This window comes from Monodelphis domestica, chromosome 1 (assembly GCF_027887165.1).
Source record: "Monodelphis domestica isolate mMonDom1 chromosome 1, mMonDom1.pri, whole genome shotgun sequence".
NCBI lineage: Eukaryota > Metazoa > Chordata > Mammalia > Didelphimorphia > Didelphidae > Monodelphis > Monodelphis domestica.
Genome location: NC_077227.1, coordinates 657,591,134 through 657,617,831, shown reverse-complemented (window position 1 = coordinate 657,617,831; position 26,698 = coordinate 657,591,134). Strand labels below are relative to the sequence as shown.

Below are 26,698 nucleotides of genomic sequence, written 5' to 3'. Positions count from 1 at the left end.
CCCAACTTGGGAAATTTCAACAAAAAAGATAATTATCTAGGCTCTTATACACCTAACTTATAGCTGGAGCAGCAGAGTCTGGAGGACTGAGATATAGTAGCTTAGCTTGTTTAATCCATAGCTAAGATAATTGTAATGAAGTTAATATCAAGGCAATGACCAGATAAGAATTTAGGCAGGAAGTAATCAAAAATAGTTCTAGCATCCATTGGTTTGTATGTAGCACCAAGATTAAATCATAAAAACCTTCTAACACTTGAAACTTTCACTTTTACCTTTTCTATCTATTATTACTCACTTCTCCTACCCCAGCATGCTTTCATCTAAATACATTTCAGCAAAATTTCTTTTAAAACATCTAAAATAGTGGGCTACTGATCCCAGAGAACAGAACAAAGTGAGTAGGAAAGAGGGAACTCTGTGGATCATAATACTAAATGAGTTCTGAGTGGTAGGGAACACAGTAAAATTTTGGGAAACAATAGTGGTGACTTTGAACCAGTCAAATCACTACTAGGACTATATAACAAAGAGATAAAAGGAAGAGGAAAATAACTCCAATGTACAAAAATATTTATAGTAGCTCTTTTTATAGTGGTAAGGAACTGGAAACTAATCAATGCATCATTTGGGAATGGCTGAACAAATTATGGTATGTGAATGTAATAGGATACTTTTGTGATATAGGAAACAATAAATGGTCATGTAGTTCTTTCTCTAGAATTGTAGGAAAAAGGGAGGAGGAGGGATGTATTTGGGAATTTCAATTTAACAAACAAACCAATAAGTAAATACATTAAAAATAAAAAATAGAAATGATGAATGGGATGATTTCAGAGAAAACAAAGACTCACATGAACTAATACATAGTAAAGTGGGCAGAAACAGGAAAATAATTCACACAAGTAAAAATAACATTATATAGATACCTTTTAAATATGTTAGAACTCTAATTAATACAGCGACCAATCTTGATTCCACCATGAAGATCACCTGCTACTCAGAGAAGTGATGGACTAAAGGCGCATATTGAGGCATATTTTTTTGGAATGTGGCCATTCTGGGAATCTGTTTTATTCAACTATAAATATTTGTTATAAAAGTTTTGTTTGCTTTCTTTTGTTTTTCTCACTGGAGGTTGGAAGGTGGGAGATAAAAAATGTATTTTTGTTAATTGAAAAAATAGCAATAAATAAATGGTGACAGTGAAAACTCAGTACAGGCATTGACCCTATGGATACTGAGCTGTCTCTTTTAAATGAAAAACTACATTGAGACAAAGGAATAGTAAGGATTCTCTATCTGGCTCTTAGTTCTTGGTGGTACCTTATTATTCTTGTTTTTAGTCATCTACCTCCTCAATATATATTTATATCACTGAAAAATTTATCTTTTTAATTCAGCCTTCTTATTCCCTTACTTCTTTGCATCTGTTGAATTCTCAACTAGCATTTAATGACTGAATAAAAAGTAGGTAGAAAGAATAATGGATTTGTAGTGGGAAGACCTAGGGTGAGTCACAATACCTCTGTGTCTCCATTTTCTTCATTTAAAACAAAGAGAAAAAAATTAAAAGCAAGCAGACTGAAGTGACTTGTCTAGGATTTGAATTCGGGAAAGTGAATTCTTTACTTCAGGGTTGTATTCTATGTACTGTGCCACCTAACTGACCTTAAAACAAATAAAATTAATAGAAGCTTAGATCTGATGATTACTAAGGTTTTTTTTTCCAATTCTATAATTTGTTATGAAACATGAATTCTTTTATGATACTTTCCTGTTTTCCCTATTGGTAACTACTTGTTCCCCATTATTTTCTGCCCCATCGTGCATTTAATTTAACATTTCTCAAATGTGTTTAGTTGAATATGGCTATATGATAAAATACTTATTGAGCATATACTGTGCTAAGCACTAGTTATACACATAAAAGCAAAAAACAAGCCCATGGCCTCAAGAAGATTACATTTGAATATATCATGCCTTATAACAGACCAGTAATCAAAAAGTCCCTCCTACTTTGTTTCAGCTACTGCATTAAGCACTGGGGAAAAAATATGAAACTGAGGCATCAACTTTTCTCAAGGAATTTACAATATATTGGCAGTCAAAAAGAAGGAAAGGAATGAAGGAAGGAGGGAAGGAAGTGATTATGTGGTGACAAATACTCCAGTGATTATTCTAAGGTAGTGACTCTAATTGGTTGAAAGAATAATTGTGTCTTTATGAGAAACCTGAAAGTTTAGACTAGGAATATAGAGTTTTAAGGAAAATAAAATTAATTTTTTAATATATTGAATTTGAAATATGTCCTGGACATGTACATGATGGTGTTGGTAATAGGAGCTTTTTAAATTTATTTCCGTTTCTTCTCTTCCCTACTAGATATTAGGGTTATATCTTAGCTAAACTTGTTTGTCCTTATAGGTCTCTTATGATGTGCTGCCTCCAGTAGGTTCTTAATACTAATATTTAATACTAATTAAAGCAAGGAATGAATTCTGTTTTAAGATTTTTGCCCTCAGACCTAGTTTTGAGAGTTTAGCTTGGTTTTGGCCCAGTGTTTATGTTCATATTTAGGTACTAAAGTTTTGGAGGACAGAGGCTTGAGTGCTGGATAAATGGGCCACAATGTGTTCTTATCTAATGAGCAAGCAGTTTGATGGAAGAGGAAGCCCAACAACTTTGTTGATGGGAACAGGGTCAGAGTGGGACATATATAAATGCATCTCCTCCCTTAAATATAGGGCTATTTAAATTTGTTTTAAATTTCTAAAATTTATTTATTTATTCAATTTAAAAATTATATACTTAGTAACAACCACCAAGAACAAAAACATTTAAATAAACAAATGGATAAGAAATAATGTGCAAAGTCACAAACTCCACATTGTTTAAAATTCATTTAAAATATGTAAGTTATATATGTGTGCTAATAGAAACCTCCTTTGCTTTTGAATTTCGTTTAGATTTATTTTACTTGTATACTTTTTCTCTTGATTTTGTGGCTTTTATTTTTTTAATGTAATCATAGTATGCATTATTCTTATTGTCCTTTCTTCTTGTTTCATCTCTTCACATATTTCACTTATTTTCTTCATATTTCAAATATTTGTCATTTCTCAAAACATAAAATACATTTACATTCAGATATCACAATCTATTTAGCCATTTCTTCCAATTGCATTTGTGTTATTTCCAGTTATTTTATCATTATAAGCAAAACTTTCATGAATATTTTCATATATGCACAGCTTTTTATCCTCTCAATAATGTCCTTAGGACCTACACCTAGTAATGGAATCCCTACATCAATGAGCGTGAAAAACTTTACAGCTCTTAAAGTATATTTCCATCTTGTTTTCTAAAAACCAATTCATAGCTGCTCCAACAATATAATATTAAGTGTTTATTTATGTTCCTTTCAGCATTTAATTTTTTCAACTAAACCCATCTGGTTCTCAGTTAATATACATTTATAGGGCCATATTTACTTAGATAGGTTCTTAAACAGTAGACACCATCTATTGCTAGAACCATACTCTTTCTAATACCAAGTCTTTCCAGTTTGGTTATACCCAGTGGAACTCTTGTTCTCATGCCACAACACCTCAGGAATGCAGAATTACCTCTACAGTATGAGAATTGCTAAAATAAGACTTTTGAAGAATATTTATGCTCTCTAAACCATTGTCCCACCAGAAACTATGTTTTGGATTATGTATGTGCTCAGGCTTAGATGTACCACTAGGGCTCCCCAGATATCTATTGTAATTACTTATCTAAGGTTCTATTCATCTTAACTTTTTTCTTATTTATTTTTTGGTTAGATTTATCTAGTTTTGAGAGGGGAAAATTAAAATCCCACACAATTATTATTTAATTATCTATTTCCATCTGTATCTCATTTAGTTTTTCCTTTAAAAATCTGGATGCTATAATTCCTGGTGCATATGAGGTCAATATTGACAATGCTATATTATCCATGGTAATTTCCCCAATCACCCAAAGCAATATAGTTACCCTTTTTATCCCTTCAAATTATGTCCATTTTAGCCCTAATTCCATCAGAGCTCATGACTATTACCCCTTATTTCTCTAGGTCACCTGAGGCATAGTATATTCTGCTCTATTTCTTCACCTGAACTTCATGTGTGTCTCTCATTTTCAGTGTGTTTAATGTAAACAACACATTGTCAGATCCTAGATTTTTATCCTTTCTGCTATACATTTTCTTCCCATGGGTGAATTCATCCCATTTACCCTTAATGTAATAGTTAATAGCTGTGTATTTCTATTTACTCCACTTCTCAATATTTGTCCCTTTCTTCATTTCTTTCTACCATATTGTTCCTCTGATGTCCAATTTCCTCTGTCTAATACTTGCCCAATTCACACCCCTACTCCCAAATCCTCCTTTATCATCTCCCTTTGCTCTCCTAGTTTCAATTTGGGCCATCTTTCCAAAAGCCCTTCCCTTGTCTCTTCCTCTTTACCTTTTAATTCTGATTAGATCCACCTTTCCAAAAATACCTTTCTTATCCCCCTATCTATGCCCTCCTTCTTGATATGAGTTTGATTCTAAAAATTCCTCCCCTGCTTTGTTCTGAGTCCCTCCTTTATCCCTTCACCTTACCCCCATACCTCTTGATATGTACTTCCCTCAAGGTATTCCTTCTTTTCCTTCCTTTACTTATCCACCGCCCTCTTTTCTCTTAACTCATCCTTCATTTTCTAATTCTCTCAGTCCCCCAAGGTGACTCTCAGTTCTTCCTTTATCCCATCTCCCTTCCTTCCTGTTCCAAAGTATGTTAAGAAAAATTTTATCCTTCTAATTGTATATTTTGTTCTTCTTTATCTGAGGTCTGATGAAAATAGGTTTATAGTATTACCATCCCTCTTGCTCCTTCTCCATGGAAGTTCCTCTATTCATTTCTCTTTCATATTCTATTCTACTACCATTTTGGCTCATTCTATTACATTCACCCTGACATCAAGTCTTCCATACATATACCCATACAATGATACCATTCACAGGGGCCATAGATGATATTTTCCCATATAAGAATCAAACAGTTTGACCTTTTAGATTGCTTATCATTTGTTTTTCATTAATTTATTATGTTTCATATAGATCACATTTTCTGCTGAGTTCTGGGTTCCCTCCCTCCTCTCCCCCTTTCCCCAGGAATTCTCAAAGCTCCTTTAATTTGTCAAAAAAGTTACCTTTTGTAATTGTGCTCATCTTTGATAGATATATTATTCTTGGTTGTAATCCCTGTACTTCTGCTCCATAAAATTCCATTTTCTTGTCCTACTTTCTTTTAATGTTGTGGCTGCTAAGTCTTGTGTTATTCTAACTCTAACTCCATAGTATTAAAAATTTTTTTTTCTTATTGCTTATAGTATTTTCTCTTTAACTTGGGAGTATGGAAATTAGCACTTTCATCTTGGGGTATCTTTGAGGTGGTGATTTGTAGGTTCTTTAGATTTCTTTTTTGTTCTCTGATTCTAGAATTTCTGTATAGTTTTCTTTGTTCATTTCTTAAAATATGGTATCTAGACTCTTTTTTTTAATATTATAACTTTCTGAAAGTCTGACTATTCTTATATTGTCTGTCCTTGATCTATTTCCCAGGTCAATCATTTCTGTGATAAGGTATTTCATATTCTCTTCTATTATTTCGTTGTTTAAAATTTGCTTTATTACTTCTTGTAGTCTTAGGAAATTGTTAGCTTCCCTTTGTCCAGATCTGATTCCTAATACATTATTTTCTTCTGGGAATTTGTGGTTATCTTTTTTTCCATTTGTGTTATCTTTCACAATTTTCTTGCATTGCTTTTATTATTTTTTTCCTAATTTTTGCTCAACCTTTCTCATCTGATTTTGAAGGTTTTTTAAAAGCTCTTCTACAAGTTCTTTTTGGGCTTGTACTTTACTGTCCTCTATGTTTGACCTGAGTTCTATTCGGTCTCCATAATAGCTATAAATTGTTAAGTTCTTTATTTTTTTGATTGCTCATTTTTAGTTATTTAAAATTTAAAATGTAAATTTTAGCAGGTAGGCCAATTGACTTAATTATTGATTTTTTTTGGAGTCTTACAGTTCCTAGATTTTTACCCCAGATGTCAGGATTTATTTTTGTATTTTTTTTCCTGGGCCTTAATTAGTTATTCCAGTTTTATATAGTCCAGGGTCAGATGTTCTCCTCCTCTCCCACTCATACTGGAGTCTATGATTGATCTCAGGTTCTCCAACCAGAGCTCATGAGCAGTTCTGCCACTGCAACTACCAAGAGACAGTCCATCTTCCCTTGTGTCCGCAGCCAGGGACTACATTACACCAGAACTAAGGGGGCCCACTTCCCTAGCAACCACACTTACCAGTGTGTACTACTTCTTTATTCATCCTCTCTTAATGACAAAGCCCAAAATAGAGCAGGTGTATAATCTCATTCTTCAGGCCTCCAAAGTCCCTCATTTGTTATCAGTGAGACTTAAGTTTCTACCCTTGGGGTTTTATGCCTATAGACTCTGTGGTGTCCAGTCCTTCAATCCCCAGTTGTAGGTCAGCTAGAGTCTCTGAAGCCTAGGCTGTAGCAGACAAAGCTGCTCTCAGGGTCCCCATTTCAGAATTCCAGTGGTTATCTTCAGGATGCAAGTTCTATGGATCTGCAAATAATGTGAATTTGCCAGTTGTTGATTCCACTCTGTTTTCTCTGTTCCTTCCCCCCAAAGCATGTAGCAGTGGGACTGTGAAGTCATAAACCTTTTTCCATGGTTGTCCCTGGCTATTCAGCTTCACTCTCAACTCATATCTGATTTTGTGTTTTCTAGCATTGGTTCTGTGGAATTATTTTTGGTTGATTATGGGGGTTATTAGTAGGGAAAGGACGCTTAATGCCCTCTCTGCCATCTTCCCTTTGATACAGGACTAGAGAAAATTGACTGCAGGGGGCAGCTAGGTGGCTCAGTGTATTGTTATCAGGACTAGAGATAGGACTAGATTGGGTTCAAATCTGACCCAAGATATTTATTATCTATTTGAACCTGGGCAAATCATTTAAGTCCCTTTGCCTAGCCCTTGCTGCTCTTTTGCCTTAGAACTGATACATAATATTGATTGTAAAATAAAAGCTAAAGGTTTAAAAAAAAGAAAGAAAATCACCTGCTTTGGATGCTTTAAAATATGTATGTATGTGTATATATACATACACACAAATATATATATATATACATATATATATACATACATACATTTATAGAGAGAGAGAATAAGGCAAAAAGAATTCTTGGGGTCAAGGTTGAGTGCTAAAAGCTACTAGAATCTATCTGGATAAGACTTGCAAGATGCATCTCATTAACACCAAATTATAGCAGAGTCCCTGTGGAGCTGCATGTGACAGTCCCATTAATGCAAATGGCATTCATTATGATGACTGTTGTTTCAAGTGAAAGTAAAAGGAAATCATATTAGAGGGAATTACTCATTAAACCTCAGAGCTTAAATAAAACCCACTGCTAAGTAGGCCACCCGGGTGGAATACAGGGGTTACCAAGGTTGGCTGTTGCTGTCCTTGTTAGACTAGGACTGGTCTGACTTGGTTGTAGGAAGGGAACTGGGAATAAGTTAAAATTGTCTTACAGGTATCGGAGGCTCGGGAGATTCCAGAAGGCCTGAGGGTCAATGAGCACCAGGTTATTGGCTTTTTCAATTCTTCTGTAAAAGAGAAATGGAGATTAAAGTGAAAGGAAATATCTCATCATCATTTTAATATTATTTTATTAATTTTGAGCCTATCTGATGACCTGGAAAGTTGCAAACTTTTGTTTCTGAAATGGCCTATAAGGCATGGCTCATTCATTCTTTCCCAAGCATTTATCTGTGAATTGCATTGCTCTCAGGTTGTGCAAAGACCATGATTTTCCCCTTCTTTGTACTAAGGAGACAAAACAAAATAATTGTAGCTTCTACCCTACCTTACCCAAATCACAGAAGTCATAGAAGACAGACCTGGGGGAGAAATATGTAAGAATGACTAAGCAGAGCATCAGATTTGCTGAGAATTTTCACTCCATGAGAACAGCAAAAGGAGGATGTGATGAAAAGGAAAAGGAGATGGTGAGAAAAAATGAGAGAGGAAAAAGAGAACGATAAAGGAGGGAAAAGGGAGCAATGAAGAAGAAGACTAAAAAGAAAGAATGAGGAGAATGAAAAGAGACAGAGAGGGAAAAGCATAGAGATAAAGGTCTTGGCTCTTTTATTTTTAAACCTGGAAAGTGTTCAACCACAAAATCTCTCAACAAACCTCCATTAGACAATAATTTCTACTCACCTTGGACTAAGGCTGCTCTATTACCATAAAAAGCAGCAGCTTTTATTTCCTTGTTAACCTGGTCTTTGTCCTGATCATCAGCCCAGAGAGGAACATGTCCAAAGCCCCACAGAAAATGACTGTCATATCCCCTACTCACTGGATCAATGTATATTTACACTGATATTCTGTTAATTACTTTCTTCTTGTTTCATTAGTTTTTATGTTGCAATTACCTGTGGTTGCACAGAACCCCAGACCAGGCAATTAATCATTTCAAGCACAACAGGCATGATATTAGGGTGGGAATTGAGGGTGATGGCAGCACTGAATGCAGAGATGAGAGAGTGGCTCTTGTAATTGGCAAGCCCACTGAACCTCAGATAGGGTGGCAGCTCCTCTTACTCAGCAGCAGCATCAATTTCTTTGTAGGTTTTCTGTCCACTAGTAGAGTCATACATTTACTAGGAGTAAGGGACAGACCATAACCTTCTGACAAAAGTAGGGAACTTAAGAGTTTAGAGAACAGAAAAAGAGAGGGAGATAAGGAGCAATGGCAAAGGTCAATTACAAAAGGAAGCATCACAGGTTTTTAATGTCTAGCCCATTGTTTTCCCCTTTATATCCTGCTATCCAGAATGCATTTCTTCATTGTTCAGATTATAATGTTCAATTGGATGGATAGCCCATTGAGTTAGCTCATTAGTACATATATTTGGGATAGATCCTGAAGATAGATAATGAAGTTAATCTAGAATAGGCTAGGAGAAAGAGTGGATTGGACAGAATTTTGGGAAATTTACAAGCATTTTCATTGATTTTGTTGTTCCCTCATAAAATAACAATAACAGTAACAAAATATCTGATTGCTAGTATTTAGTATTTTCATGGTGATTCCACATGGTTGAAATTACAGAACAACCACAATCTCAGAAGAATTCAAACTGGAGTGACATAACATATGGATATAAGTAAGCAAAAACATTGTAATACTCATAGATTTGCATGTAAAAGTGATATAAAAGAAATATTTAAGGGCAAAAATAGATAACTTGGTGGATTGAGAGCCAGGCTTGGAGATGGAAGTCTTCATTTCATATTTGGCCTCAGACACTACCTGTGTGACCCTGGGCAAGTCACTTAACCTTCCTTGTCTAGCTCTTACCACTCTTCTGTATTGGAACCATACACAATATTTATTCTAAGATGAAGTGAGTGATTTTCCTGTATAAATGAAAGAATAGGCATATAGATTGGTAGATACTGATGCATTCTTTGCCCCCTCCCCCTTTAAAAATATTAATGAAGTCTGTGCTCCCCACACACATTTGATGTATTCTTTATCTTCAAATAGTTTGAATATTGGTCCCTCAGCACTTTCAAAATTGTGTTACTTCTAGCACCATTCTCCTCTTTCTATACATTTCATTCTAACTGCTTTTTCTACCTTTCTTGTCTCTACCTCTCCATTAAATACTTTGGGGACTGTTTGTTGGAATCTAAGTAAGACTGGTATAAATATACCTTCTGCTGATCAAGAAAAGTTTATTATGCTATTTTTTTACCAATCTTTTCCATTTTTCTTTTGTTTCATTTTTGTCTTCAACTGCCCTCGAGAATACTGTGCTTAGTTGGATTTCTTGCCAAATTTTCTTTTTAAATTGTTTTATCATCCTCTGCTTCTCTGTCTTATTCAATGACATGCTCATAATGATCCATCAGTCTTCTTTGTAAGAGGTAACAAACTATTTGATAGTCTAATATGGTATTGTAGTCAGCAGCTATTTCTTTGTTTGGCAACTAAGTCAGATGATTTCTTACTAGCACATTATCTGGGCTATTTTGTTCTTGTTTCTGTGGTCATTAATATACATTGGTTATATGTCTACATAACACTATTATAGTTGGTACTTATGTTATTTATATTGTCCATTTTCTATTTTGTATTGTCAGGTATTCAATTAGTTTAGGATTGAGTTGTTTCAGTTGTAGGAGTATATTTTTCTCATTCTTTCCTGCTTTATACTAATTTTGGTCTTAGCTTCAGCAAGTCAGTTTTATGAATGTACACAGAAAGTTGATTCATAGATAAACTCCCACATCAGAAATTCCCTTTTCTGCCTATTAAAATGAATTTGTTTCTTTTTTATTCTTTTGGAATTTTATTTGGCCATTTCCAAGACCAGAAAATATACTTTTTCTTCAAGAAGATCTTTATTAATAAAAAGACACAAGACTTCTTTGTAATCTTCAAATATTTGACCATTTTTCTTCTTTCTTTTCAAATTTCATTTTACAATGTGTTACTTTCCATTCTCACTTCTTTTTACCTTTGAATTAAAGTCATTGAAAATGTATGTTTATTTAATCCAAGGGATCTTATCAAGTTCTTCATAGAATTTCTCTACCTCTATCCTTAGTAACCAAATTTCATAGTCAAGTTTCAATGATTTTCATGGTGGTCTTTAGGCAAATATTTCATGCTCATACTTAATATGAATTGACAAATACTCTTTGAAATAACGTTTTTGTTAGCTTTTGTTTTATGATAAAACTCAGTTTGCTAACTCCTTTATTTGCTTCTTCTGGAATGCTTGTGATCCATCCTTTAATTTAGAAGAATATGTGCAGTTTCTAGGGAGCTACTGGAGGAGATAGAGTTGGTACATACTGAGTAGTGTATACAAAATGCCCCTCGTATTCAAAGTAAGATGTGAATACCACTTTTCTTACTTACATTTCATGTAACTTTGGTAAGTTGGAGAATACATCAGCTTCTATTACTTCCAAAGCATCATTTTGAGAGATTTCTCTGTGGACAAAAAAAAATTACTTGATTAAATTAAATTCAACAAAGGTTTATTAAAAGTCAGTTAGATACCTAGCTCTACAATAGGTATTTTTTGGGGAATACATAGAAGAAAAAAGACATAGTTCCTGTCTCTAAGAAGTTTATAGTTTAGGTTGAAAGATGCGAAATAGAACTGATGTGACCTTGGGCAAGTCATTTAATCCTGTTTACCTAAAACTAAAGAAAATAATTTCTATATAATACATAAGTAAATGAAAGCTCAAAGAATCATTGAATCTTAGCTATAGAAAATATTAGCTAGCATCCCATCTGGTCGTATATATTTTATAGATGAGGAAATCAAGGCCCAGAGAGGTAAATCAAACTTAGCAAAGATCATAAAACTGATTAGTAACAGTGACAGGGATAAAGATCAAGTCTTAGAAGTTCTCTTTCAGGTCAGGAATCTCTTCTGTAGTATAGATGAGTCAATTATGGTCAACTTACTAGAGAAGGTTTTTGGCCTGAGTAGGATTTGGATAGACATAGAAGATGAAGAAGATATTTCAGGAAGAGGGAAGAACATGAACAAATGGAGCAGGTATGAGTTACTGTGCTATGTTTCTATTTGGGGCTGGATAGAGAGGGAGCCAGAGAAGAGAATGTCTGAATTATAATCTATAGACATTATTTTGAAATACTTAAACTGGTCCTTTGGGAAATGGAGTTCAGTAGACAAGTAGATAAAGGGAGAAATCAATGGGGGAATATGGACCTACCCTCTTCATCATGACTAGTCACTCCTGACCAACTGTTATCAACAGGTAGAAAGGCACAGGAAACTGGAGAATGGCAGCACCTCCCAAACCACTAGTCTTGCCTCCATTCTAACCTTCACATCTAGAGAAGCAACTCCTATGGAGAAGAGACTAGCTATTGCCACCAAATGCCAATCAACCAATATGCACAAGGCAGGTTAGCCAGCCTAGTTGAAGCAGCAAGGCACTGTGAGGGAGAGATAGGAGGAAGCATGCTTCAGGTAAGTCTAACCACCACCATGACCACCATCTTAATTGCTTGTTTGTTTCTTTATGATATTCTGATTAAAATTATAAACTATATTTCCTTGAACTAGAGATGAATCAATGTTTAACAAAGCCAATGATAGCTCAAAGGGGAAAGAGTTTCCCTAGTAGGATGTGGGCTGTCAGTCATTTTCTGATTGGGTAATCCACATCAGGAAACTAAATGGTGCTGTGGATAGAGTGCTGGCCTTAGGATCAGAAAGACTCTATTGGAAAAGCTGTGTGATCCTGGTCAAGTCACTTAACATTTGTCTGCCTCAATTTTTTTTCAAGTGGAACATGGGGATACTTTATAGCACCTATATTCTAGGGTTTTTATAAAGACCAAATGAGATACTTGTCTAGTACTTAGCACAGTGCTTGCTAAATAACAAGTGAGTGCTTTTAGCATGGAACCTCTCTCTAGATTACTCTTCTATGTTTCTTAACAGTTATCCCTATCTGTCCTTTCCTCGGCCACAATGAGCTAGGGGATCAACCTAAGGTCCATTAAACACTGGGTGACTTTTCTTTGCCTCTATGTTTCTCTTCTTTGGTTTCAAGACAAGCTTCTCCAAATAGAGTAGCTATTATATAAGCTACATTTTACAATCATTGAAAGAAGCACTTTTTGATCCATGTAGTATGTGATCTTAACAAATTCTCCCTTCTCTAATAACCAGAGGAATTATCCCCATGGCCTGAAAGAGTTAACTTATCACTGCAAGGTCCTCATTTATCCCTAGGGAGTAACTTGGAATCTAAGGAGAAGAGAGTCCACTACTCAGCGGCACAGACCTCATGAGGAGTCTGGGCAACTTAATTAGTTAATGTTTATAAAGTGACTTGGAAATGAAAAGTGCTATTATTAGGTGTATTGGGGAAGGAGCCCATGCAGTTTTAATGCAGCAGCTGAGAGTGTCTCAGGAAATCTTACAGGCAGAATTAATTTAAATTGACTTAGAAAGGAGCACTGTCACCCAGACTAGAAAATAGCTGAAGTGCTGTGAAGAAAGTCTAATGGCCAAGGGAATGAAGGGGGAAGAGAAAAGGTCCAGCAAGAGCTCTAAATGTATATAACATCTGCCTCAATGGCGTGGTTAATCTAAGTTTTGATTTTGAATTCAGTAACTTAGTGAAGCTGCCAGAGTTTGGGGTTTATATCCCTGTGGGCCTCAGAGAAAATGCTCAATTGAGGTGTGATTGCTCTAGCCAAGGCTGTGATTCTACGCTAAAATTATTCACTCAGCCCCCCAAATAGTTCCCACCAGAAAGGGGAACATTTCTGGTATTTCTGAATAGAGAGGTGGCTAGTGGATTCTCTCCAAAGCCAAATAGTCATCAATTCCCCCTTTCAGGTGTCAAAGATACATAGTGGGTTTACAGAGGCTGTAGCACATTTCCCACAAGGCTGGGTGGGAGAAGCTATATAATTGGGATAGAGATTAGTTGGTCCCTTCCCTCTGGAATCACTTTTGGTGGGTCATATATTTTTGTGCTCATTTTAATTATGTCATCAGAGAGATGTATTAATAATGGAAAAGAAGGTCCACTGGTTATGTAGCAAATGAAAGAGAACTTATAAATGTCCCCTGTTTTCTCCATTCAGTGTCAAGAGTCCTAGAGCTGGCCTCAAGCATGCTGACTGGATCCTCTGAAGAGAGTATATAGAAGATGTATGAGAGTTTCACAGGATGAAAAGGCATGATTAGGGTGAAATTTGCATGGTTGAAGGGCGAACCTAGATCAGTGGGATCACAGAACCAAGAAAGTAGCAAAGCTGGATTCCAGAGACATTAGCATGTTGTTTGAACCTTGCTTTTAATGGAACATTGGATGAGTGGGAACTATCAGGAGATAGGACATTTCTGCAGAGTAATTTAGAAATGAGGATAAATGTGTTTAAATATTTAAAGGAAGGGTAGTGAACAGAAAAGGCAAAAGAAAAGGGAGGGAAGTATTTGAAGGTCATTTCTAGTGATGGTAATAATTATGGACCATTCCTGGTCATTCTTTAGCACCTAGTTACACTAGAAATAACTTATTCAAGCTTTATTATTTGGGTATATGGACTGAATACCATGTGCATTCATGTTTTAAAAATACATTTACTTGAAGTTAATTTGGCATTTGCATTTGGGAAACCAAAATGTTTCTGAAAAGGAAAATGAATGTCTGTAACTGAGATTCCTTTAGAAGCATTCTCCGTTCTATATTCTTCTCCATTAAGTATAATGACAATATTGGGATATGCTGAGCTGGGAGTTGGGTGATCAGGTTTCCAGGTAGAACTCTGCTCCTCAGCATGATAACCTCTCTGGGATTCAGATTCCTAGCCATTGCACTTTACATTGCGATGTAACGGGTTTTGGAGATCATTTAATTACTACCCCTCCAGCTTGATATACAAATTTCCTCTGAAATATCCCTAACATGAGATTATATCCTCTACTTGAACTCTTTCAATTACAGAGGACTCAGTACCTTGCAGTCAATGAGGTACTTGTTTATTCCATTTTGGGAGATCTCTAATTTGGGAAATTTTTCCTTACTCTGAGTTGAAATCGGTCTCCCTGTCATTCAACAACAACAACAACAACTTCTTACTTTCCTTCTTAGAATCAATAATATGTATTGACTCTATGGCAGAAAAGGTAGGCAATGGGGGTTAAGTGACTTGCCCAGGGTTACACAGCTAGGAAGACCTGAGGTAAGATTTGAATCCAACCCCTCCTATCTCCAGGCTAGTTTCCTAGTCACTGAGTCACCTACCTGCACCCTCCCTGTCATTTTTACCCCTTGATCCTAATTCTCCTGTTTGGATCCACAAAGGATATCTAATTCTCCTTTCATATGACAACACTTATTAAAGATGAGGATTATTTTCTTTCCATGCCATATCTTTCCTTATCCACGTTATTACCCCCCCATCCCCTGCCCTCCCACTTCCTCCTCTGTAAAATGAAAGAGATGAGTAAGAGCATCTCTAACCACCATTCTATTAGGTAATTCTTTAGTTTAGAATATATCACAGAACTTTCCAACAGATGGCGCTGGTAAACTAAAAAAAACCCCATTAGCCTAGCAAACAAGGACTGGCCACTTTGGGTGTTGTCCTGGGTGAAAAGGAAGAGGGCACTCATGTTTATGGACGGGTTTATTTTTCAAATGACAACCTCCCCTCCCCCCTCCCCCAAGTCACAACTTATTTATTAAATGTCCGATGTGGGCTTTGGATGGCTTGGGAGACGCTGGAGAGGATTTAGTATCCTAGGAAGAGCTTTCCCTAGGAAGGCTTGTCATGCCATCCTGGTAGAGATGGTGGAAGGGAGAAAGCCTCTCCTTCTATTCAGGCCACCTGAGTGGTTGTCAAATCCAGCCCACGCCTCCAGGAAACTCACAAGGAAACTTGTCTGTTTCTGGCTGAACCAATGGGGGCTAGTCCTTTAGAATGAAAGGAAAATTCCTTCTAAGTATTCCCCAACAGGCTGTCAATCTGAAAATGGGCTGAAAGCCCCTGTGAGTTATAACCAGGCCTGCAAGAGAGGTTTGGAGCCCTTTTGTAATCACCTGAGCAGTCACCGATGGTAATTGAGAAGCAGGATTATAAAAATAACTTTGCTTATCGGAACATTTACAACACTTTTAAGGCAACATCATAAAATCAAGACAACTTGAAACAGGCTCTCCTCTATTGTTATTAGCAAGGGATTTTCGCTTTCAGGTAATTTAAGAATCATCTCCTTGAGATAAAAAGGTGGAATCTTAAAAGGATAGGCTCATGGAGAACTGGAGTGTCCAGAAGCTTGTCCCTGCTCTTGACCTTAGCATCCAATGACCCTGATCTTTCCAGCCAGCAGAAACAAGAGAGAGTTATTGCAAGGATAAAGGACCATTTCAGGTTAATGAAGGCTATTATTTAAAGCCCTCTCCTTCAGGTTATTTTGTTATTCCTCTCTCTTTGTGCATGACAAAGGCTTTCTAATTGTGTGCTATAGGAAAGGAAAAAAGTTCAACTAAGAAAGAAGTTCAAAGGAGGAGAATCAACAAGAAGGCTCAGGATTGTTATGGCTAACATGTATTAAGTGAAAGAGTATTGACTGGGGTTAGGAGACCTAGGTTATAGTACCAGAACTATGACCAATTGGCCATGAGACCTTGGGCTGTTTATTTAAATTATTTATTTTATATAATACATTACATAATTATAAAAATAAAATTATTTAAATCTCTAGGCCTGAGATTTCTCACCTGGAAAATAATGAATGGGGGGCAGGGAGGTGACCCAATGAATAGAGGGTTCATTTGTGATCTCAGACATTTTCTAGCTATTTTGTTCTCTCTGAGTTTACACTTGTAAAAGGTGATTTTTTATTCCCTTTGTCTATTTTGAGTTAACACTAATTTATGTATCCCTACTTAGATTGAGAAGACAGAATTAATTCTCCTTTGTTGACTTTTGAATTGAATCAACAAAAGATTGAATACCCTACTTAATACTAGGTGAGAAGCTAGCAAGTACCAGAGAACTCACAAGTCACTTACTTAGAGAGCTCCATCCTTTTAACTCATTCCCAAATTTGTGATTCCTATGTTCAGATTTTACTCCCTCAGAAACTCAATGAGTCAGGAATCTGTGAGCTCTTTGGGTGAATATTTACCCCTCTAGAAGGTGAGAAGTGGTTCCCACCAATCGCCCAGGGAAGTGGTAGACAATTTGGAAACTGTGATTGGCCCCTTGAAGAGGGGCAAGGACTAGAAATCACCATAAAAAGCCATGAATCCTGCAGCTTGGGTCAGTCTTGTTGAGATAGTCTCCTGATTGGAGAGAGTCTTCTAGGGAGCTTCCCTGTGTAAACCTCAAAATTTCTTAGACTTATAAATGTTGGAAATTTCACCATTGGGAAATTTCATACTTGAAAAATTTCCTATTGATAGTGGGTCTTGGCTATTGGAATGTGAACCCCATTGGCATGAGAGTTTCCCCCTCCTCCCTTCTTAAGATTACTTTAGGACAGAAACCTTTTGCTGAACAATGGAAAGGACTTTGACCTATGCTTAAGCATAGAACAGGAATTTCTTTGAGTCTTGATTGATTTTGGAATTGATACAATGGAGATACTTGGAATCAATCTCCACCCTACTCAGTCCTAACAGGATTGAGGAAGGGCTGCAGCATAGATCAAAATTTAATTATTCCAATCTCTACCCTACTCAGGTTAATAGGATTTAGAAAGGGCTGTAGCAAAGGATCAAAGATTTAATTATTTGAAAATATGACCTTCAACAGACATGTGCAAAGCCAGAGACCTCTGGGCGGTCCTGGGTTAAGCTAGAGCCTCCATTGGCACAGGGAAATTGATGGACAGATGATTGGTAGATGTGAGAACTGAGGGGAGGGAACTTGGATGGTTTCCTTAAGGATAGGGGTGTTTTTAGGAATTTGTCGGAGTGGTTGCAGTGTGCTCTGAGAAACTTGCTCTGAAGGAAGCTGAAGGTGGGGGCTCTGAGACTATTTCTCCATTTTGGTCACGTGAGTAATAGGGACTGATCTCCTTTCTTTGCCCCAGCTATCTAAGGGCTTGGGCCTTTTGGCCCAGCCTAAACAGAAGGGGTATTTAAGCCCTATTCCCTTCTCTCCCCTTTCTCTCTACCTCTATCTCTCTATCTCTAATTCCTTTCTTCCTCCTGCTTGTAATTAAAACTCCATAAAAGGTTGACGGCTGACTTGAGTTTTCATTTAGGAATTACATAGCTGAATTCCTTGGCGACCTTAAATTAATATATATCAGTCTTTTAAAGTGATTTCCTTGTCACAAAGACAGAGACTGCGATGTGGATTGTGGACTTGGAGTTCTGCTTCAACTTGGGCTCTGATTCCTGGACTACTTCATGGGATGAATGAAAAGCTGACTACTTTCCTAATTTCTAGAGAGACTAGCCTCCATCTTAGAGGAGCCACATGATTACTCACTACTGGCCTACTACCTGGTTGAGAGCTAATTAATTTCTGCCTGGATTAAGATAGGAGAGATAACTTTTCTATCTCCTTCACATTTCTCTACTTTATTGTTTCCTCTCAATTTTGTAAATAAAATTTTGACTCAAGATAGAATAAATATTGGCTACCAGATAATTTCATAAAATTATTGTCCAACCATTAATTTTTACCTTTATAGTTCAACCTTGGGCAAGTCACTTAACCCCCCCTGCCTAGCCGTTACCACTTTTCTACCTTGGTATTAATTCTAAGATGGAAGGTAAGGGTTAAAAAAAAAAAAGAAAATATTCTATTAGCTGACTTTGTTCATAAATTTAAGGACAACAGACAGTAGTGCTGAGGCTGTGTATCAGACAAGAAGCAGGAAGGGAAGTAAATGGTAGTTTTTGTGTGGCTCTCACCCTGGTGTGGATTATCTGTACCAGCATTCAGTCTAGACTTAAGCCTGCACCTTAATAACTAGGCTAAGTAGCTAAGACCAATGGTGAACCTAAAGTTACATCCCTCAGAACCTACAAAACTTTTGAGGTACCTGATAATGGCTAGTATCAAAAGCACTTTACTAAAGTTTCAACCAAAGGCAAGTTTATAATCATGTTGACGAAATATAAAAATGGATAAGGAGTTTACAAAACTTAGATCAGGAGAGCAATGATCAGATTTCACTTGTGTTCAAAGAGCTTTGGAGGTTCACTAGAAAAATACACTTCCTACCAAAGGATGCAAAACAGAGGAAAGCAGTAGCACAACCTAAAAGTATAAAAAATTAAAATAAGGAAGGTCCATGCTTTCCCTCCAAAAGTGCCCTGCTTGCTTGACCTCTAACGCAAAGTTCCAATTCAGGAAGTAAAGCTGAAAGAATAAATAAATAAAGAATTCTACCATAAAGAGCTATTATGTTGACAAGGAAACATTGGATATGAACCTAGAAGATACACCTTGGATACAAATTCAACTTGAATTTCTAGAAAAAGTGAAAGAAGAAATTTTTTTAAAGAGTTAAACATAACTATGTAGGAAATGAAGGCACTAGAGAAAAAAAAAATTAAAGTATCTTCCTCCAAATCTTTCCTCATACTTAACAGCTTAAAAATAGACTTAGATCAGTGGAATAGAGTAGGAATACAATACACAATAGTAAAGGACCATGATAATCTAGTTTGATAAACCCAAAGATTCAAGCTTTTGAGATAAGAACTCATCATTTAACAAAAATTTCTGGGAAAACTAGGAAATAGTCTGGAAGAAACAGATGAATATCTCATATAAAGTGAAAATGAATAAATGACTTAGACATAAAGAATGATGACATAATTAAGTTAGTGGAGCATGGAAAAATGTCTGTCAAATTTATGAAAGAAAGATTTTTTATGAGCAAATGTGAGATAGAGAGGGCAGCAGAAAAAATGGATAATTTTGATTAAATGAAATTATAAAAGTTTATACAAACAAAACTAATGCAGTCAAAATGAGAAGGAAAATAGGAAATAGGGGGAAATTTTTCATAGCTAGTTTCTTTGATTAAGCCATCATTTATGAAAATGAACCAAATTTATAAAAAACAAAAGCCATTTCCAAATTGATAAGTGGTCAAAGGATCCCAACAGGACATTTGCAAAAGAAAAAATCAAATCTGTCAATAGATAAAAAGGCTCTAAACTACAATTGATTAGAAAAGTGCAAATTAAAATAATTTATAATTCTGAGATACCACCTCATACCTGTCAAATTGGCTAACACAACATAAAAGGAAAATGACAAATGTTGGAGGCACTATGGAAAAAACTGTGATGCTAATGCACTGTTGGTAGAATTGTGAACTAGTCCAACCATTCTGGAGAACAATTTAGAACTATGCCCAAATAGTTCCAAACTGTGCATATCCTTTGTCCCAGCAATTACCAGTACTAGCTCTATATCCCAAAGAGATCAGAGAAAAATGAAAAAAAAATCTTACATATACAAATAATATTTAGAACAGCTCTCTTTTTGGTGACAAAGAATTAATTGCAAATTGAGGGGATAGAAATCCATTGGGAGTACATATAATTCCTGACCCAAGTCAAGTATTAATGGTTGTTGGCGATATGAAATAGATTGTCTAAGTGTATGTTACTTAACTTCTGTTTGCTGCTCTGTTATCTGAACAGAAAAAAGGCAAAAGGGCTGAAACATCTTATTGGATCACTATTATAAGGTCAGAATAAAAGGGTGACTCTTCCCATAAAAATCCACATTCCACACTGTTCCTGTTTGTTAGAGAATCATTAATCATCTTCAATGCTGGTTCAATTTCTGGAAATCAATTATTTGTTTTGTCTTCTTAACAATCTAGAATGGAGGAGTATACTTATGAAGTAAGGTAGGAGTAAACATCAGACTGTAATTGTAAGGATGTTCCAGGGAGGAAATTCCCTCCCAGTGTGGATTAGGACCTGCTCTGCAACTTATAGTCTTAGAAAGTTGTCTAGAGCATTAAGAGGTTAAGTGACTTGTCTAGGGTCATGCAGTTAATGTGTGCAAGAAATGGAACTTGAAGTCTTCCTGGCTTCAAGTACATCTTTCATTTCATGATTCAAGCCTTCCTCTCATACTTATTAAATGGGTCTCCCCTCAGTAACTTCTTCTTGCAGCTCCAGTACAGCAAGCAACCATTGCTGATAGGTTCTCTAAAATGCTCAAGCCCTCTTTCCTGCCTTGGTAAACATTGGGTTGACATTATTGTTCAAAATTATCACTTATCCTCAGGATGGAAGTCTAATAGGTCTTTATTAAAATAGAGTCAACTGTATTTTCCTAGGTTAGGGTTTTTTCAAAGAAAGAGGTCATATATTTTCTGAAGATTCCTAACAAGGACCGAATTGGAAAGGAATTTACATTTATTCAGTGCACTCCAATAACCAGAAGCCCTCATTCTGTAAAGCTTTAGCTAGAGAGCAAAGTCACATTTGGGAATATGAGTGAAGTGACAGGAGCATTTTTGGCAGCACACCCTGGCAGTCTTGTCAAGGATTCCAGGATTTCCCCTTGTAGAAAATCTGTTGCCCACATTATTGCAATAAATTGTCCTATTTAATCTGACAAGCACTTGATCCTGAGAGATGAGCTTTCCAACCAAGTCCCTGGATTTGAAAGCATTAGCCCTGTCCCTGTACATAGCAATTTTCTAGCCAGTGGCTTGCAGTGATGTCTAACACATGTCTACATGCGGTACACTCAGAAAGTGTGTTTTCTGTTTGTTACAATAAGGCCAGTGAAACTCGGATGCTCAAAAACACTGATGGCCTTCTTGAGTCAGGGAAATCACAGAATCTGCCACAGGAGGTTGGTCATTCAGAGAGAAGGTGAGATTATAACAGTGACACTAATCTTCAGGTGTGGAACCAACCCTCAGCAAAATAATAAGAGCTAAGGATATATCTTGGCTGTCTCTTGTTCCTGTTTCTAAAGACAGTTGTAAGGGAACATGGTGTCATAGATTTTGGAGTCTTAGAAGTCCCACTCTTGCTTTATAGATGAAGAAAATGGGATTCAGGGATGTAAAGCAAACTCAACATGGCCAAAATGGAGCTCATTATCTTTTCCCCTAAACCCTGCTGTCTTAACTTTGACATTACTGTTGGGTCCACCAACATTCTCTAAGTCACTCAGGATTACAAGCTTGGTGTCATCCTCCTATAGTCTACTCCCTCTCTTTCACTTCCCTCACTATTGCCTAGTTGTGCCAATTCTACCTTTGAAACATCTCTCACACACTGGCCCCTTCCTCTGTTATTTTCTTTTGCATTGCCACCACCATGATGCAGGCCCTCATTACCTCATACTTGGACTATTTGAGTAGCCTTCTACTTGGTCTATGTGCCTCAAATACCTTCTCTGTCCAGGCCATCTTTCACTCAGTTATCAGAGTGATCTTAATAAAGCTTAGGTCTCACTATATCTGCCACCTTATTCAACAAACTCCACTGGCTCCCTGTTATCTCACCTGGAAAATAATGAATGAGGGGCAGGGAGGTGGCCAAGCCTAGTGAGGGTTCAGTTTGCAGCTGAGGAACAGTGTTTTTCAGTATGAAATTGGTCCATTTTGATGCTCAAACCATCAACCTTGAATTCTTTAGCACTATGTTCCAAACTGCTGTGCTGCGAAGTTAACTGATCTGGACCGATGCAACCAATACAAAATAATAATAACCTAGAATTTATATAGCACTTCTAAGCTTTCAAAGCATCTTATTTTATCCTCACAATTATCCTCATGTTCTCCTCATTTTACAGATGAGAAACGTGAAGCATAAAAAGATTAAATGACTTGCCTAGGGTCACCCACAAACAGTAAATGTATAAGGTCAGATCATAGCGAAGGTCTCCATGATTCTATATCCTGTGCTCTATCTATCCAGTTGACTATAACACCATTTAGTTTAGTGTTTTAGTTAATGACCATTTAGTGCAATGTCTTCATTTTATAGATAAAAACTTGAGGCTCAGCAAGGTTACATGACTTGTCCAAGATCTCCCAGGTGGTAAATGGAAGAGGCAAAATTTGAACTGAGGTGTTCCACACTACAGAGACAATAATTCTTCCATGTGGCATACTTTTTAAATAAAAATATCTATTAACCCTGGAGAAAAAGATATTTAGAATCCACAGGTCTAAAAAAATCAACTTAATTCAGTCTAAAGTTCTCTCATCTCCTCTATTCCTATGGTAGAAAAAATTAACTCATTTTATTTTAAAATTATAAATGTATTTCAGTTCTTTAATTATCAGTAATTCCTCTCCCTCCACTGACACAGATCAAAACCTCTCCAACTTAGAAGGCAGTCTTCATGAATTATTGTTGCTGAAAAAAACCAGATAGGCAGTCTCCTGGTAATGGATCTCCCCATAATGAACTAGGCTATTCTTCTGATAAGAGACACCTAGCCCATCCTCAGGTTCATATTAGAAATCTTCCCTTCTTGGAAGGGCATACTACATCTTATAGCAGTGATGGCAAACCTTTTAGAGACCAAGTGATGGGCCCCCCAACCACTCTACCCCCCAAATCAAATGCTATGTCCACCCCCCTACCAAGTGCCTGGTGGGTCCTGCCTCCCCTTACCCCACACAGAGGAGGGAGAAAGTGCTCCCACTGGGCTGCTGTACAGAAGGGTGATTAAAGTGAGGAATAACCTTGGCAAGTATAGAGAAGGGGAGGAGAGCAGCTCTGCCCAAATCACTTTGCCTTTCTGGTAGTGAACTCAGGGGATGGGGGTTGAGGGGGAGGCCTTGTGCACACAGAGAGCTATCTGCATGCCATCTTTGGCACCTGTGCCATAGGTTCACCATCACTGTCTTATAGCATTCTTCCTATCTTCACCAGTGACTTTGAAGATGCAACCTTGGAAACTTAAAGTTGCTCTCCATGATACAGTGTGCTATCAGAGGAAGTCTTTAAGAAAAGACAGTGGGAAAGAAAAAAATATATATATGAGACATAAGTAAACCAAAAGTTGAGAGAATGAATGAATAACTGAAAATAATATGCAATTACTACATGCCAATCACTGAAATAGAAGAAAAAGGACTCAATGTACTTTTTAACATGGTTTTAATTTCTATTTTTGTTGTTGTTGTTGTTCAGTCATATCAGTCATGCCTGACTCTTGATGACCCTATTTGGGAGTTCCTTGGCAAAGATACTAGAGTGGTTTGCCATTTTCTTCTCCAGCTCATTGTACATATGAGGAAACTGAGGCAAGCAGGGTAAGTGAATTGACCAGGATCACACAGCTAGGAATTGTCTGAGGCTAGATTTAAACTGAGGAAGAAGATGCCAGGCCCGATACTTTACCCCCTAAACCATGTAGCTGCCCTAATGTATAAGCCTCTCACTTAAAAAAACAAGGACTATGACCCTTTGTGTGTGTGCCCAAAGATCAGTATGTGTCTGTATGAGATCTAGAACTTCATGGGCCCTGGGACCTGGGAAGCAGAAGATTAGGCTAAATCTATACAGATAATATTAGTTTTATTTTCATCATACTCTACTTGTCACTTAGACTATGAACTTCAAAAAATTCATACATGTTATTTTTCTCAAGTGTTTATTGATTGATTAACTGCTATATACAGCTCTTTAACTGCTGATTTCCATAAACTCCATAGACTCTCTTCTGGATAAATTAACCATGGCAGCCTACCAAAGGAGAAATTGTTCTCCCAGCCACAGCATTGACTAAATCAAGGAGTCTTAACCTTAATTAAAACACAGTCATAATCATTTCAATGTGTGGTGAAGCCTATGGACTCCTCTTCAATATAATATTTTTAAATTCATAAAAGAATATAAATATGATTACAAAGAAAATGAATGATACTGAAATTCTGTTAACAAAACATTAAATAAACAAATTAATGGATGGGGATTGAGAGCCCCTTGTAGCCTACAAGAAACCAAGCAATGGACTAAATACCTTCTATGGTACTAAACTTTTCCTCGTACTCTACTCCAAGCCAATAGCATAAAATACTGATTATTTACTATGATAAGCACTAAGTGGAACACTTAAAGTGAAACTGATTACTTCGATAGTGAACAAATGAATGAATGAATGAATGAACATTTTATTAAGATCTTACTCTGTAAAGAGACACAAGTGTGGCAATATCTGTCCTCAAGGAGCTAGCATTACAATACAAAAAATAATTTATATATATATATGTATATATTATATATATGAATGGTGTCTAGGGAGAGATGTTTTCATTTAAAAAGTAGCAAGAATGATGAGTGGAACAAAGGAAGATAGATTCATGTGCTCTTTCTAATGGCAATGGCAATGGCAATGCCTCTTTGGTGATAGTTTTTCTTGGTGGTGTTGGGAGTCATAGTGGGTTAATGGTCAAGGACTGAAGGAATGGTAGGTCATGTGAGGTACTCACTAATAGTATGAGAAAATCGGTCCTGAGAACTGTGTCAGCCCATCATGCCAGACTAGAGTATATCAATTCTTTTTCTCTTTATATTCACTGCTTGTTTTCAGATGCCAAAAATTACAAAGGAATTGGGGTCAGGGTTGGGGGCGGGGAGGAAGTAAACATTGACAGGCTCAAGATTTGGGATCAATGAAAGAAGGAAAGGTAATTTTTATATCCCTTTCTTCATTCTTTTATCAGCTGTGAAAAGAGCCAATCTATACAATTTAGAACTTGAATGGGCTGCCTTTTCATGAATCCCTTCTAACACTTCCTGAAATTCTATAGCCTAATATACAGAGGACTTGGACTCAAATCTTCCTTCTGGTGATTAGTATCTGTGTGACCGTGGGCAAGTCATTTCATTCTCTGGTCCCTCATTTCATCATTTGGATTCCCTAAACCTGCTGATTTGATTCCATTATTCACAAGAAGTGTTCAGAAGTTTTGCAGGCATAAATTACTCTTGCCATTGGAGACTCAATTCAAAGTTCAAGATCATCAAATGGAAGGTGTGGAACATCTTACAGAGAAGGAATGTACTTCTTATAGAATGGTGTTCACTGAAAGATTTCTCTAATTCTTCAGGATAATGATCAGTTTGGAGATCTATTCTTTATTTGTAGATTGGAAGGAAAAAGGAACTATGCGGACTTCTCAAAGATGCTCTAAAATATATTGATTCTTTTGTTGCTTACTTGTTTTCAGTCACATCCAACTCTTCATGACTCCTTTTGGAGTTTTCCTGGCAAAGATACCAGAGTGTTTTGCCATTTCCTTCCTGGACTAATTTTGCATATGAAGAAATTGAGGCAAACAGTGTTAAATGACTTGCCCACAGTCACACAGCTAATAAGTATCTGAGGTGGGATTTGAACTAATATCTTCCTGATTCCAGGGGTAGTGCTCTTCACTAGGACACCTAATAGTCCTACATATTATTTCTATGTGACCCCAAATCTCTTCTCCTTTCACATTCTAGCACTAGTCAACACAGATTCACTAATAAGCAATGATTAAGCTTCCATAGTCAGGAGATAGACTAATTAGACCAAAAAGATATTTAATTAGATAAAATTCATCACCAATTTCCTTAAAAAGCAAAAGAGAGTGTTTTTTAAAATGGAATTTAATTTTCATTGTGTGTTTCCTGCTTCAATTAGCTTCCTTATTCATTGGAAAGCCAAGTCTTTATGGAAGTTGTACATGGCCCCAGACAAAGCTGGGAGTAGGGTTAAAAGGTAGTCAAGACTATGTAAGCCACACTAATGTAGATGCTCAAGTTAAACCCTCATGCTTTTAAAAAGAAACAATTCCAAAAGCAAATCGACCATAAACCACCATGACCATTTTTGTTAGCATTTTTTTTAAATTACAAAGAGCTATTTTTTCTCCTCTACAATCTATCTCTCAAACCATAGAGAAATGAAGGCAATGTGAAAAGCACTTGTATCCAAATGGACAATATATACATCTAGTGGTTCATCAAAATGGTTTCCATTTTTGAAATGTGTTCTTCTGTTTTCATATCAATTAAGTGGTAACAAGACTTCCAGGAAGATGGTA

The 26,698-nt window shown here is 36.6% G+C and overlaps 1 protein-coding gene across 2 annotated transcripts in view; it reads right to left on the bottom strand.

The window, feature by feature from the left end:
• Nucleotides 1-26,698, bottom strand: part of FSHR (follicle stimulating hormone receptor) — a 283,858-nt gene that overhangs the window by 113,889 nt on the left and 143,271 nt on the right. For both annotated transcript variants that reach the window (XM_007476841.3, XM_001375445.5), the window contains exons 3-4: nt 11,053-11,127; nt 7,646-7,720 (exon numbers count right to left, since the gene is read on the bottom strand). In XM_007476841.3, coding sequence (XP_007476903.2) covers nt 7,646-7,720; nt 11,053-11,127 — 150 coding nt within the window. The remainder of the gene's footprint in view (nt 1-7,645; nt 7,721-11,052; nt 11,128-26,698) is intronic.